The 16,582-nt window shown below is 40.9% G+C and overlaps 1 protein-coding gene across 1 annotated transcript; it reads left to right on the forward strand.

Moving 5' to 3' along the window:
* Positions 1 to 182: 182 nt before the first annotated feature.
* Positions 183 to 15,695, forward strand: LOC132090983 (beta-1,4-mannosyl-glycoprotein 4-beta-N-acetylglucosaminyltransferase-like). The gene is made up of 4 exons (XM_059497778.1): positions 183 to 697; positions 758 to 1,424; positions 11,477 to 11,792; positions 13,272 to 15,695. The coding sequence occupies exons 3-4, from the start codon at positions 11,478 to 11,480 to the stop codon at positions 14,676 to 14,678; spliced, it is 1,722 nt and encodes a 573-aa protein (XP_059353761.1). The 5' UTR covers positions 183 to 697; positions 758 to 1,424; position 11,477; the 3' UTR covers positions 14,679 to 15,695.
* The last annotated feature ends 887 nt before the right edge of the window (positions 15,696 to 16,582 follow it).

The raw sequence follows: 16,582 nt of genomic DNA on the forward strand, positions 1-16,582 counted from the left end.
TTACAAATATATCATGAGGAAAATGTGTGGTAAAAATCTCAGCTGCCAGACACGTCTGATGATCAAGACACCAGCTTTGGTCTTAGAATTGACCACAAGGTGGCGCTATAAGAAGTGAATTCACTGATCTCTCAGACGTCTTGTTTAACATTTCCAGGAAAACACGTGAGACTGTAAGGATGCATCATCAAGAGACCTGATGGAAAAGCGTCATCAGAAATGTCAATCTATTGTTTTATCTAAACCCGTTTGTTTATTTGATCATTCTTCTTACAATAAGTTTGGAAGCAGGACTGAATGACTGATATTGATGAATGTCGCCAACACGCCGATTTACATAAAAATAGTGAAAAATGAATTAGATGATTTAATAGTCTTTCAAATGAAGTCACGTGTGTCGCACTTATCTTTTTTGTATATCATATATGCTCTAAATATGTTCTAAAAACTTTTTACTAACTAGTTATCCCATTTAGTTATTCTAACAACAGTTTGAGTTTGTGAAACGTTTAAAAGTCGTTTTTTCTCCGTTATATTTAGCGAGCATTATGAGAATGTTACATTCGAGTGTTCTCTCATCTCAGACGAACATCCAATGAAATGTTACAGTGGCGATGTTATTGATGTATTATAACGTTTTTGTGCTAACGTTCTGAAAACATTTGTCCGAACGTTCTATTAATGTTACTGATAGAACGTTTGTTTATATCCTTGAGAGAACTTGCCAGAACGTCGTTGTTGTTGTTTTTCATGTGAGGTTTATTTAATGTTCGATAACAGTTTGTCTAATTCTCTAAATACTAAGTTCAACAAAACACGGTTCCTGTTTTCTCCTCGAACCACGACGTTCACGAACACCGTCATATCTCATCGCCTTTTGATATGAACGTGATTAAAGTGTTCGGATGAATCAGCGATGATTTATGATGAATAATGAGCTGCTGTGGAGGATGAAGAGCTGCACGATGCTGAAGTGATCCGCTGGTGTGTGTGTGTGTGTGTGTGTGTGTGTCGGTGGTCCGGAGGGCGGAGCTGCGGGTCTCTGCGCCCCCGGTAACGTTACCCTACGGACGCACCGATCACTGCTGAGCGGAAGAGCGTCATTTCAGCAGAAAATCAGACCGAGAGGAAGCAGCGCGGACGGATTCGTCGCTCCCGTTAACGGAGATCAAGCGGGGGATCGAGGCGTCGACGCACATCGAGAGCGATTTTCTCTTTCTTCCGCAGCAGGATGGATTTACACGCGGACGCGCGACGCGAGCGCGATCCGCGCGCTTCACCGGCGGAGCGTCACTGAAGCATCTCCCGCGCTCCACGACGCGTCCGACCGCTCCGATGCGAACAACAGCCTCGCTTTCACCTCCACCCTGAGCGACCGCAGAGCCTCCATCCGCAATGAACATCTGAGGAGCGTCAGGCGATGGGTGAGACACACACACACACACACACACACACACGGATCGGTGGATGGGGTGCAGCATCTGGAAATCACGGGCGACTTATTATTAAACTGCTGCTGCTGCTTTTGTTAATACTGATTCGGATTCGCTTCAGATCTGATGTGGTTTATCTGCAGGACGAGCTGTTTGATCTTGCAGATGATGTTATCAAAGCCAAATATCCCGCCAGGCGTGTAAATATGATGTAAATATGTAACCCAGTGATTGTGTTGGTGCACCCCTGCAGGCCTCTGGAGATACAGTCCAGATTCTGATGCGGTTTGACTCCAGATCTGTGTGGAAACATCATATCAGATGTCTGAATGTGACAAGAACGAGTCTGACTGATGAATCAGAAATCATGCTTTTTTTTTTCTTTGTGATAGGTTAATGTTACATTCCTGTTACTGAACGTCAGCATGTTTTAGTTTGGAGTTTTTATTCTTCTAAATGCTCATTATACTCAAAGCTGATTATCAACCGATTCTCATTATGCAAAAAAACAAACCAAACAAAAATACATGTAGCAAAGTTATACATTTAATGCAAACATTATTAGACTGTACAGAGACAAATATCATGCACATATTAAAATAAAAAATGTTTGCATTGCAGTATTGGTGGAATCATGGAAATGACATTAAAAAAATCATCCTCTGGCTTCATTTCTTATATAATATATTTTCATATTTCTGTGTCTGGCCTGAACTGTGGCAGGTTTCCTGTGGTTCTCGTGGACAGATGATGTTAGTCGAGGGGAAGGTCTCTGTTCAGGTTCTGCTCGGGTGTTTTCTAGGTAATGATGTGGATTGAGTTTCAGCTCACAGGTGACTGACCTGCAGCACACATCAGAACACAATGACGTGTGTGTGTGTGAACACACGGTGAGCAGATGTTGAGGCTCGTGTCTTGTAAGATAACAGACACACACCGCAAGCTGATGAAGTCAACATTTGCAGGACTGTGATCACAGAATCCTCTGAAGAGGTTAACGATGTTCAGTGATGGAGGTCAAATTAACATCTTGATTACTGAAGTGTAGGGATGCTCAGAAAGTGCAGATAAGAGCTGTTGGATTCATTGATCAGATGCATGACACAAACCAAACACACGTCTAACTGCAAGAGAAGAGTGGACGATGAGCATGAAATACTAAATGATCACTGTTTAAAAAAAACACTTTTAACATTATTAGAGAATGTCAAATAAAAAAAAATTATGATTCTAAGCTTTCAAAACAAAATCACCTTCCAGAACATTTTTGTTCACTGCTTCTCGCTGGTGGAATGATCTTCACAACCTCATCTGAAACACCAAATCCATGACAATATTCAAGCGACATCTGCAAAAAACTATATATACTGTATATTATAATTATTTAGTTTTTGCTCATATCTGTGAAGTAAATATCATAATAAATTATTAATAATTACATTTAAATAGTAAATGATTCATATGTTATTAAGTAAAATCCACTTAAATGAACTCAAAGTGCTGTGTGAGTTTCTTCTGTTGTACACAGAAGTTATTCTGAAGAATGCTGCTAAACGAACAGAACATGGATAAAAAAATACTGTGGAAGTCAAAGACTGTTTGGAAACAAACACTCTTCAGAACACTTTCTTTTCTGAATGATGGCACCATTTTCATTCTCGGGTGAATATCTCTTTGTCCAAATTATGAGTGCATATGATCAGGTTTGATTCATTTTTAAAGCCGTTGTTTTTAACAGCATTCATTTATCTTCATTAGATGTACATTTACAGTAAGTCACTGCACTAACAAGAGCACAGATACAGTTCTTGAACTCATGTTCATCCTCTCAACCACAAACAGACACTAACAGCAAAAAATAACACTTCATTTCAGCGTTATCTCTTCAAAGCAGCATTCTGGGAGATCAGAATAAACCCATGCGTTTGCACTTAATGCAACAAAATAACGAATTGTTGAATCCAACACAAATGAATCGAGTAAACTTACATATTCACTGAACACAATGAAATTGTGATCAAATATTCGGCAGCTGTGTTTCTTCAGATCAGTAAATTCATTTAAATAAAGATATTTTTTTCCAGTACACAGAGAGAAAATCTCAATTGAAGATAAACAAAAGTAGTTTGGTTGTAATGCGTTTGATATAGACGACGCTGCTGTCCTTGATGATTTGATCCAGAAGGGTTTTATTGTATTTGAGGCAATCTGTAGATGTTGAGAAGCAGCGGTGCGCTCAGTGTGTGTGTGTGTGTGTGTGTGTGTGTGTGTGTGGTGTCTCCTTACAGCTGTGTCTGAACACCCCTACTGCAGCCAAAATGGTGCTGCCCTGTTTCTGACCTCTGAGTGTGAGCCGAGAGACGCCTGACGGAACGTTCCACTCGCTTCCCTTCAGCGGGGGGATCGACCCACAGACACACACACACACACACTCTCTCTCTCTCCAGCTGTGTGCTTCCTGCTCTTTGATGACCACTTCCTGTCCCAGAGCTGCCTGAGATCTCCTGTCCAATCCAGTTAGAGTAATAACAGATTCACACACACATGATCGTGTGTGTGTGTGTGTGTGTGAATCACAGCACATATGAATTAATTCTGTGTGTTGGGCCAATCAGATCAGACTGTGGGCGGGGCTATGACAGAGTTTCCTGTCAGTTATCAGAGTAAGGCTTTGTCTTTAAGGACAGAATCTCAGATTTCACTGTTGTACTGATGGGGATCAGCTCTTCAGAACAGAGATCTTTGTACAACTTGTAACATTTCAAAAGAAGTTAAATGAACGTCCAACTAAAACATTTCTTAAATGATGTATAAATAAGGTTTTTTTTTTTATTTTAACGATGTCCTTGCTATGTTTCTGAGTCTTGATGGTGTTAGGATCCTTCTGTCTCTGGAGGCTCAGAGAGCTCTCGGAGTTCACCACAAATATCTTCATTTGTGTTCTGAAGTTTAACGAAGCTCTTACAGCTTTGGAGCCATTAATGACAGAATATTCATTCTTGGGTGAACGATCTCTTTAACACACACGCGCGTGATGAGAGGAATCATTCTCTGCTGGAGGTTTCTCATATCAGCACTAGGAAACTTAATGTAAAGTTGCAAACTTGTTTTGAAATCAGGCCTGTAAATATTTGATGAAGTGTCAGGCGGTTGATATCAGGTGTAGTTTCAGTCACCCGAGGTGTTATTTCCACCGCAGTGAAGATTTCATGTCTAAAGGCCAATACACAGCTCAGACACACACCAACAGACAAGCTGGCCTTTGGATTTCGATTCTTCTGAAGAGTGATGGTCATGTTCACACTGTCCCAACAGACACAGAGAAACACTGACTAAACCGGTTCCAACAAACGTGTTTAATAGCATTTGTCTGTGTGCTGTGAATTGGCCTTTTTTATTATTTTGTACTGTTCTCTGAGCTCCACTTATAATGTTATCAGGAGTTTTATATCAAAAAACTTAATTTAGAACCAACTCAGTACATATCAAATGATCTGTAAGAAGAGACAAAGCACTAGTTATCATGCGATGAAAACAGTTCCTCACAGGTGTGTGTTGCGACGTTACTGTCGGATCCAATATAGCATCGACTTTTAGTTTCAATCATTTCGAAAATCCCACATCAAATAGTGCCTTGTTTGTCAAGGAATCTGCGATATAAATGAAGTGAAATAAAAAGTTCTTAATGACGTGGTCTGGATCTCATAAAGAATTTAGTTCATGCACTCTGTTGTTGTGATCAGAAAGAAGGCAATGCTAACACAACTTCTGAACAGCGTCGTCTTTGATCGTCTTAATCGTTTGGTTCCTGCATGTGTTCCCCTGTCTCCTTATTCACACTACATGATAGGACTGCACAATTAATTGAAATGGAATTGAAATTGCGATTCGACAGAAGCTGTGACTGTGATGCGTATCTGTCAGTGAAGCAGGGTTCTGTGATCAGCAGTAAATCTCCATCCGAACACCCGAGAAACTCCAAATACACCTCGCAGCAGAAACACAGAAGGATTTATTTCAAACACTCGGCTGACATTATGAAGTGAGTTGGGAGTTAAAACATGTAATTAAATGTGGTATTTTCACATGCCTAAACAACCAGCAGCGTAGAGTGGGGTGGGCGGGGCTAAACAGGCAGCTATTTATGCTGCATTCCAGGCAGGTTTTTGAGCCCGTAAGTCACGATTTCAAACCACGACTCACGACTTTATAGCGTTCCAGGCAAGTCACGCCAAACTTCCTGAGCGAAAGCAATTGTAGCTAGATTATTAATTTTATTGCAATGTTATATTGTCCTAAAATCGTTTTTTTAACGTGCACCACTTGCGTAAACACTGCATCCATAGGCAATATTATCCGTAGAGGCTTCCATTGTTGTTTCGCAGGCTATGTGACGTCAGAGCTCGTAACTCGGAGTACATCTATCTAGTACGAGTTCACGGGTGGGAAGTCACGGGTTTGACTGCTGTTCCAATGCAGTTTCACGGGTAGAAGGTTGGAAAAACACGGGTTACGGGTTGCCTGGAACGCGGCATTATAATAAGTGGGCGGGGCTAAACAGTCAGTGATGTAGAATCGGTGGGCGGGGCTAATCAATCAACGGCGTAGAGTGGGTGGGCAGGGCTAAACATTCAGTGATGTAGAATCGGTGGGCGGGGCTAAACAACCAGCGCCGTAGAGTGGGTGGGCGGGGCTAAACATTCAGTGATGTAGAATCGGTGGGCGGGGCTGAACAGCGATGTATCAGCCTTTTCTTCAATGTGGAAGTAAGCCTAAAAATGAGAAGAATAACAAAGTGCAGTAAATGGTAAAGCTGTTTGCACTACAACCCAGTGTGTTCATAATTAAGATAATATCTTAAAATAATATGGTAAGACACACCAAATTTCAATATCTAGCAGCAAAACAAACTGTTTTGTACAGCTAAAAATAGCTGGATGCGTATGAGACTGGAATCTTGACCCATTGAATTTACAAATGGCCACGCCCATTTTTACTGGAAGAAAAAGGGGTAAGCAGGTGTTGCTCTTCTGAGGAGGCGGAGCTTATCCACACTATTACATCATAGAGTAGAACATTCCACATGTTTTGGCAGAATGCATTCAATATAAGCAAAATAATGAGGAAGTTTTGAGTTCTGAAACTTACAGGATGTTTTGTAGTACAATGACTTCTGATATGTCACAAGATCAAGGGAATTTTGGGTTTCTCAGTTCATGACCCATTTAACAAGCTTTTATCACTAAGTTAATGTAAATGTGTTACAACCCAGGTAACAAATTTAGGTTTTAAAAATGTTGTGGGAACATTGTTTTTAATGTTTCTAAAATGTTAAAATGCCTGTGATTATAAAGTTACAAAAAAGTTTCTTAGAGCGATCTTCAAGCCTAAATAAAATCACAAGGACATTCAGAGAATGTTGATCTCAGAACGTTTCTCTCAGGCTTGTGTGAATGTGTATGAATAACTAGTAAAGTTATAACAACATTTCATAAAAGTTATTTAGGAGCACTTTTTCCTAACATTTGTATGGGTAACGGTTACTTTTAACGTTTAAAAAAAATATTAGTAAATGTTGTGAGAAGGTTCTCTGTTAGCTGGGAAAGATGCAGTGAAATATAAGACGTGATGTCTGATGGGATCAAGGTAAATATTACGCCAACAAAATATTTGTAGTTTATTATTTCCAGTCAAGCAATTTTGTCCAATTGTGCAAAATATTTAGTGTTTAATTGTATTTAGGACACCTGTGAAATGATCCTTCAGATGTCATTTATAGTGTTATCTGAGTCAGCAAACCACTGTTATAATGATGAGAATATAATAAAAATCACATTGAGAATAATTAGAAGCACAAACAAAGCCCTGAAGAACAGTGTTGGTTCACAGTCGTGACTGTTTAGGGGTTAAATCTGTTCATGAAACATTGTAATGCTCGTAAAATAAGCTTGATTTTTATTCCTGTGGAATCTGTGATGTGCGTGTTTGCTCCTCGCACACTTCACACACAACTAGAGCAGATACTGAGCTCTATTGTGCTGCACACACACACACACACACACACACACTGTCCAAGACTGAGTTTGGCTCTGGACACACTTTCAGTGACACATGATGTGTGACGTACGTTTCCATGGTGACATACGTGACACAGCGGGATACTGTGGAGCGCTTCAGTGTGCCAGGCGAAGACAAACACACACATGGGTCACAGACGCTGTCTGGAGATCAGGGCTGTTAGTCTGTGAGGAGTGTGTGCTGATTCTGTGACCTCCCACAGACGCACAGTGCATGATGCACCTCAACAGACCAGAAGATCACTGACACCTAGCAACCACCCAGAACACCCTAGCAACCAAGTGCTACACTTAATACCTCTCGGAACACTGTAGAAAGCACAGAACAGCATCCTGATGAGTTTTGCATCACAAACACATTGTTCTGAACATGCAAAATCAGAGAATGCAAACTGTGCACGCTCACAGAGACATGCTGGTTGTCAGTGAATGTAAGGCTGATTTGTATGTTCTTGTGTCGATGTTTACACACAGGAAGTGTGTGGTGTTTGTCGGAGTTGTTGCCAGTTCTAATGCTTTCAGTTCATTAACAGGACTGTCAGCTTCAGTTTTCTCTCGCTTCCTTTGACTTCCTCCAAAAACGGAGCAATGCTTCACACACGCCGACTGTGAGTAAACACAGAAAACATGTGTTTGATTCACTACTGCGTTATGAAGATGTGTGTGTGTGTGTGTGTGTGTGTGTATGGAGTGCTCATCTGGTTGTGTCTCTGAGGAATTCTGTTGTCTTATCCAAAATTCATGGAGTTTAATCAGTCAATTAGTTCAGTGCTTGGTAACAGATCCTGTTTGGGAGTGTGTCCAACACGGTGCTTTCTGACCCAAACATCCTGAACACACACACCACACACACACACACACACTGTTGAGATCTCTTCTGAAACTCTAGACATGCATGTGAAGGGAGTCTAACATCTGAGACTTCAGGAAAACCGCCGAGTGTTGTCCATCTCATCTGAAGCTGTGATTGGTCAGTGATGTGTGTGTGTTTGTGAGCGTTATGAGCCGTGTTCCAGTCTTATCTCACAAAACAAAGTTTCTGCTGTTTCAGGGTCTGCCGATACTGATAGCTAGGTTGGACCACACTGGCCGATACCGATTAATTAACCGATAGTTTTTAAAATGAACAATAACTAAAATTGTGCTTTATTTATAAAAAATAAATAAAAAACAGTACTGAACCATACTAGTAGTAGTAGTAATATTAATACAAGTAATAATAATAGTAATAGTAATAATAAATGTTGAGATAGATCTCATAGGGCCCTATTAGAGTGAGATATTTAATTTTTCTCCTAAATTCCATTAAATTCTTTTTCCAAATTCAGTTATTTCCATTAGAATTTTTCTGGATTCTGTTTTTTTTTTCTCCACTCCTTTTTAATAGTTAAATTAAAGTTTATTAATCATAAAGCAAGTCTAATTAATTAAAATCATGAAACTTATACATTTTCACATCAATTTAATAAAAGTATAACTAAAATTACGTTTAAAACTAATTCTGTTTTAGCATGTATAATTATTTGAACTTAATATTTTTTTTTAAGAAGTCTGTTGATTTTTTTCCCCTGAAAAATTCTGTGTATTTAAACTTTTATTGTTATCAAATCAAGGTGTGAAACATTTAATTTCATTTATCTTTTAATTACTGAAAATTAAGCAAACTTCTTTTGGCAAACAGGAGATTTACTATTAAAATTAAAACATGGAAGAAACATTGTCTGATTATTCTTTAAAAAATAATGTTTGTTTCATTTTAGTAGTAGTAGTAAGCCACGTACATTATACTGAAAAATAGACTTTAAATCAAACCGTACTTTTATTTTGAAAGGTTACCGCGAACACCTTTACAGTTCTGTGAATGTGATATGATGCTTGTGGTCTTTTATTGTGGCCAGCCGAAGGCACACCTGTCTAATCAGCATCTTGATATGCCACACCTGTGAGGTGGATGGATTATATCGGCAGAGGAGAAGTGCTCACGAACACAGATTTAGACAGATTTGTGAATAATATTTGAGAGAAATAGGCCTTTTGTGTACATAGAAAAAGTCTTAGATCTTTGAGTTCAGCTCATGAATTTTGTTCAGTATAGATTACATTCATTTTTTAAATTATATTTGGTAAATTTACCTACTTCATATATTTCTCATATATTTTTAGCCATTTATGAAGATGTATTTTCATCATGAATATATTTTTAAAAACTAGATTCTGCATTCACCCAAAATGTATTTTAAGATTGCAAATATTTTTTTTTCTTCTTCTTTTTTTGCAATCTAATAGAATAGATTTTGACATTTCAAGGTTTAGGAAAAATACTATATTCTATATTTTAAAAAGCCATTCTGTTTACAACATACAGCATATATAGCATGTATTCTAGATATAGAGTTTTTTGTTGGTTTGATAAGGTCACAGTGGTTTAGTGTATGCAAATGTCAGATATCGTCTTCCTGACACAAACTCTGCTTATAATGTTTGTGGAGTGTGTGTGTGTTTATATCTGAGCAGGTGTTTGCTGATGTCCATGAACATACCTGTACTGCGTTGGACTTCAGGAACACAAGCTCAAAGAATAAGAAACGCTCTGCTGCAGCTGGACCAAACCGTAACAGAGCGAGCTGCAGTGTTGAGAGAGAGAGAGAGTGTGTGTGTGTGTGTGTGTGTGTGTGTGATCTGACACAACTGCTCTCTAAGGTCTCAGATGTGACTCAGCAGATCTGCTGTGATCATGTGACTGTTGATGGTTTCTCTTTAATGTTTCACACGTTGTCATGTCAAGTCTTTATTAAATAAGAGTGTTAGGTCAAAGAGCGTCTGCAGACATGAAACACACATGAACTGGCCTTCAGGAGTCTGACCAGAGATTCTGCACTGTTTGGCAAACCTACTTGGCACTTGTTGAAGACCAACACCAAATGATGCACAGTATATATCCAGTTGAACTCTTTCATTGTTAGTTCTTGTATTTGTGTTAGTGCTATAATTTGCATACTATGAAAATCTGGGGGAAAAAACTGAACTGGCCAGTCAGATCATGTCCATGTGTTGTACAGCCATTGACACAGAAACTGACAGCCAAATGTGTAAAACACTAGTAGATGTGCGTCTTATGCATGCTGCACTTCGACTGGTTTGACTTCCTGTGAAGAGAGAAAAGTCACAGAGTGAATCTGTTTGACTCCGTGTGTATGTGTGTGTAAGAGCTTGATTGTGTTAAATCTAATTTGGCTGCCGGTTGTTGCTTTTTTTATTCCTCTTCCTACAACAATGCGTCAGTTTATTTGTGTCTTGTGAACCCCGCATTATGTGATTGGAGAGTGTTTCCTGCGTCAGCACACCTGATTGTCCAATCACGTCGCTGCTGAGGGCTCTGTTTCTCTCATTAACTGGGTATTTAACTGCTGCTTTGCTAATCTGGCCTCTTCCTGTACAACATGTCTGCTCCAGGAAATCTGTTTATTTACTTCGGAGTCTGACTGAACTCAGTGTCCGATAGGCACTCTATGGGAATAATTGTTTCTCATGAGGTGTTTTGTTACTATCCCTGATGATCTGGAAAGTCAAACACACTGAGGAGCTTCTGTTCTTCAGCTGCTCTGAAAAAACATCCGTGAGATTTTAATCTACTCGTGATCACTGATCACTTTACATTACAATCACATACGGCGTTCCGGTGAGGATAATGCCACAAAATGCACTTTGAAGCAGTTACGATGCACTCCAACTTAATATAGTTATAAATATATATATATATAAACTTAATATGTCTTGGGAGGCACTCTGTAACTGACTTTGTCTTTCCGTCACTCGTTTCTGATGCGATACTTCAAAATGCACATAAAAACAGGGTGATGGAAACCGCAAATATCGCACTGAATTTAACACTTGAATATGAATTTGTAAGATTGTTCATCAGTATTTTCTTCCAAATCTAAGTCTGTTTCTCTCTCTGTTTCTCAGGATGAAAATGAGACGTCACAGGGTTTTCTTGATTTGCACGGTGGGACTGTGTGTCATTTCCTTCCTGCATTACTACAAGGCTCTCCACTACGTGTCCCTGCTGAGGGAGTTGTCTGCACCTTACCCTAACATCAAATCCTTCATCATGGTCACTGGTTTCTTCTGGAAGGAGGGCACCACCCCGCTGTCCAGCGCGTCTCCAGAGGAAGGGCCTCGGCCGGTCCACAGCAAGCCCCGAGCCGGAGAAGAACCTGAAGCACCACATCCGTGGAAGAGACCTGAAGATCCGCAGCGCAGGAGCTCAGGGACTACAGAGGTACCAGCATTGCTCCTCTCTGAAGTCATGTGTGACATCTGCACCAGACAGACACTCCCCTGTCTGTCATTGGTCAGTCAGACAGATAGTCCTGCCCCCAACTCATCCGATTGGGTAGGTTAGGGTAGGGCTAGACTAAACGATTTAATTGAATGTAATGATTTGACACGATCGGACCGAGAGCTGCTGTTCATTGTTTTTACAGAACATCTATAGTTAATAATAGTTTACTGGAGTTACACCTTCAGTCATTCTGAATTCGAATTACCTTGATTTCGGAGATATTTTTTTAAAGCATTTTCCTCATACATATTTATAAGACGAGTCATTTGTTGAACATTTACATCATGTTGACAGCTTCATGTGTGCTGCACTAGGAATAGGATTTTCTTTAACTAGCGGGTTAATAAAGAAAAAGTTGCTTGAATCATGTTGTAGTTAAATTTTTTTAAGTTGACTAGTTATAAATCGTAAAAATCGATAATCGGTCAAACATTCTGAAAATAATTAATATTTACATTTTTGGCCAAGTTGCCCAGCCCTAGGTTAGGGTTAACTCTTACCCTGGGTCAAAAGTTGATGTGGGCTCACCCAAAAAAACAGATTAATGTTGTGAGCCAAAGAGCTAAAACATGCATGAAAATGACAGTATATAAATAATATAATGCGTAAAATAATTATATACTGTACATTTTGAGTGGTACAGGTATGTAAGTAATCAGTGGGGCTGATAAATATTCAAGATTGTGATTAATGCTTCCACATTTGATTGTGAATGTGTTTATAACAACATTAGACTTCCATTGTGTCTCAGGTTTTCATGACAACTGTTTATAATGAGCAAGTTTTAAGCATTCAAAGTAAAAAATAAAAGTAGACTGATGGTGTTCAGTTCGCTTAAGATGTGGAATGTGTTGGTTGCGCTACTAAAACTAGAACACGGCCAGCTGTAATCAAATAAAAGGAGAGTTCAGGTCCTTGATTCTGATTGGTTGAGCTACGCTCGAAGCTGTAGTAAATTACTAAACATACACCTTTGTTTACTTCTGTGTATTGCTCGGCAACCACTTTGATGCAACCACAGCCGTTTGTGAGTAAATATATTGTTTGGTGGAAGAATAATGTTTTTATTAATATCATTATAAATATAAATAATTAATCACTGTAAACCAAAGCTTCTTTGGGGCTTATTGCTTTAATGATTTCTGTCATTCGATTAGCCCTAAGGCTGATGATACTCACGACAACTTTTTTAGCACTGTTGCTTGGGCACTATCCCGTTGAGAATGGGTAACAAATTTCTATCTGGAAATTTTAGATCGTTTCGTGGCTTTGTGTCTCACCTGGTTGCCTGTTGATGTTAATGTTGCCCGGCAGCATTGCTCACAAAGTTGCCCTGTGTATCATCACCCTAAGAGTCAGTGAAACTTCTGTCCAGATTCTGCTGTCTTCTCATGGGACTTGTTTTTCATTAATCAGGTCCATAAAGGAGGTTTGATCGCCTCGACCAACCAGAAACCTGACCCGCAGAGAGACGCTGTGGTGAACAAGTTTCAGTCGCGTCATGCCTCGACTCCGGACCCGCTGGAATCCCTGGGCGACCTGCACCGCCGCACCCATGTCCTCCAGAATGACCGCACTCCTTATTTCATCCGCACCAAAGCAGGCGCTCTGTGCTTCCGTCAGGGGACGGAGGTGGCACCGCCTAAAGACGAGACGGTGAAAGCGAGACCCAGTGTAGCTGGAATCGGCCAGCGGAGAATACTGCAGAAGCCAGACGAGTCACAGACTCCAGCGAAATCAATGGAGGAGTCCGGAGCCTCTCGAGGGAAGACCAAGCGTGGCAAGCGGCTGGTGAAGTGCGTTTGTCGGCCGGGCTGGCACGGTCCTTACTGTGGAGTACCCACTATGGTGTACCACTCCAATCTGCCCACGAAAGAGAGACTGACCCCCCGTGAGACGCCTCGACGTGTCATAAACGCCATCAACGTGAACCACGAGTTTGACTTGTTGCATGTGCGCTTCCGTGAGCTCATCCGGGCCGTGGATCTCTTCCTCGTGTGCGAATCCAACTTCACAGCATACGGGGAGAGGCGTCCGCTGAGGTTCCTGCACCTGATGCTCAACGGAACGTATGATTACGTGCGCCACAAGATCCTCTACGTCTTCCTGGACCATTTCCCAGATGGCGGCCGACAGGATGGATGGATCGCCGATGACTACCTGCGCACGTTCCTGACTCACGATGGCATGGCGCGGATCAGGGGTGTGCGGTCTGATGATGTTTTTCTAATCAATGATGCAGATGAAATTCCAGCTCAGGAAGGAGTCCTTTTCCTTAAGCTTTTCGATGGCTGGACGGAGCCTTTTGCCATCCACATGCGGAAGTCCCTGTATGGATTTTTCTGGAAGCAGCTGGGCTCCCTCGAGGTGGTGTCTGGATGCACCGTCGGGATGCTGAGAGATGTCTACGATAACGATGGGATTCGGCTCCGGAGGCGGGAGTACTACACCATGCCGGGATTCCGGAAATACGAGAATGACACCGGACACATCTTGGTGCAGTGGTCGGTCGGAAGTCCGTTCCATTTCGCAGGCTGGCACTGCTCCTGGTGTTTCACACCAGAGGGAATTCACTTTAAACTCATTTCAGCCCAGAATGGGGACTTTCCTCGCTGGGGTGACTACGAAGACAAACGTGATCTCAACTACATAAGGGAGCTGATCCGAACGGGGGGCTGGTTTGACGGCTCTGTGCAAGAGTACCCACCCTCGGACCCTAAGGAGCACATGTACGCCCCCAAATACATGTTGGATAATTACAATCACTACCGCTACTTGTTGGAGAACCCTTACGCCAAGCAGTCCAACCTAGGAGGCGCGTAGAGCAGAATTAAGGATAAAGATGGTTTGACAGCAAGGAAAGGGAACAGAGAGGGAGAGAAGAGAACGCTGTCCTGTTCCTCTCTTTGTCCTCTCTTTCATTCGTCCCAACATCCAACACCGTCCAAAATGTGAATGCAGGCCTACAGAGACCGTTCTGTTTTGGTCGATGTTTATATGAAGTATTTCCAGTGTTCTTTGAGAGACACTGCATTCACTGTACAAGACTGTGTGTGTGACAGAGAGACTGAATGTGTGTGTGTGTGTGTGTGATCAGACTGAATTTTATTGGTGCACAGACTTTATTGCTTGCACTACAGAATCAAAATAAGAAAACTCATTGCACAAATGCCACATTTTTGGGTTTGTTGACTGCTTGTAAATTCCAAAAACTCAAATGTCTTTTTCCTCGGTCAGACAAATATCTTTGTGTATCATTGTGAGCTGTTCTGAATGAGTTTGTGAATGAGAGAGAGAGGGAGAACGAGGCCATTTGAGAGAAACGGGGCTTTGTTTGAGCTCTGCTGGGTTCTGATGGAGCTGATATGTGAGAGAGGTCCGCTTGGACAACACAAATGAGCTTCCTGTTTGAGAAATCCTTGTGGAAAACATCCTAAAGCTGGGAAAAGAGCTGTTTTCAAGTCAGATATTTAGTCTGTGAACACCACCCATGTTGTGCACAAGAATAGGGAGACGCCTGATAAAAATAGGTCAGAGGCTCTGTTCCTAACTAATGAGATGCCTACGTAGGCAACACTTAAGTCATCACAGCTGCACAAAGGTTGTTTCAAATCATGTGCTGCCCTCTAAGATACCTTCTTTTGGCCAGATTTAAAATTTGTATTCTTTTTATAGAGAATGTGTGATCTGAGAAAGCATTGCGACAATCTACCTAAAAAGAAAAAATAATCCATGATGGCGGACAAAGACTTGTTGATTATAAATGCAATGCATTCAGTATAGAATAGCAATGATATAAACAGATAAGTCCAATGTGTATCTTTTGTTGTCAGTTTAGCAACATGCTTCACACTTAACTGGAATCAGCAATGCAGCTCTCTGTGTTTTGGAACAGAGCCATGCAGTGTTTGGTGGTCTTGGCTCTCTCGTGTTTTAATCTTAAATCAGAGCAGGAAACAGTTTCTTATGAAATACAGTTCTGGAAATTCCCTGTTCCATCTGATCGTGTTTCGAGATCTGTGGGGAATTACATTTACACAGCGGCAGCAGAGATCTGAAGAGTTGTGGATGGGATTGTTGTAGGATAATTCTGTCATTTACTGACTCTCGTTCTTCTGGCGCTGTTAGTCAGCATGAAACATACACTGACTCGCTTAATTCATGTTCCTGTCTTTTTGCGAATGATTCGCCATTAATATTCTGACATTTATTCTCACACTTTTATTCCAGAAATACAAGTACAATGGGTTGATCAAAATGATCAGCAATAAACAAAACTCCCACAAACATGGAATAACTTCTGAAGTGAACATTATCTCTCTTTCAGACATGCTGCTAAAAACAGGTCTCCAGATATAGAAAATATATGTGGGGAATTAAAATACTGCCATGGTGAAATATTACACTGGCATATGACTTACTGACTAGTGTCTGTGTAAAAGGTCATTTGACCGTGACACTACACATATCTGTGTGTGCTGTTCTGTGTCCCAACAGCAGCACATTATAAACAGATTAAAGATGTCTGAAGACATAACAGATCTCCGCAGAGAGACAGGCGCACAAACGTTTATCATCCGTCAGGGTCTCAGATTGTGATCGCAGTGCGCTCGTGACCTTCATGTGCACAGTAAACCCGAGATCGAATGACATCTCACAGAGTTCTTCAAAATCTGGGAACGGAGTCGGAATGTTGAGATTTATTCCAGTGACCTCTGGTGAGACGA

This window comes from Carassius carassius, chromosome 17, assembly GCF_963082965.1.
Source record: "Carassius carassius chromosome 17, fCarCar2.1, whole genome shotgun sequence".
NCBI lineage: Eukaryota > Metazoa > Chordata > Actinopteri > Cypriniformes > Cyprinidae > Carassius > Carassius carassius.

Coding starts and splice junctions, on each gene's coding strand:
- LOC132090983 (XM_059497778.1), top strand. CDS start 11,478: ATGAAAATGAGACGTCACAGGGTTTTCTTGATTTGCACGGTGGGACTG. Junction 11,793..13,271: donor GGAGCTCAGGGACTACAGAG/GTACCAGCATTG, acceptor TTCATTAATCAG/GTCCATAAAGGAGGTTTGAT.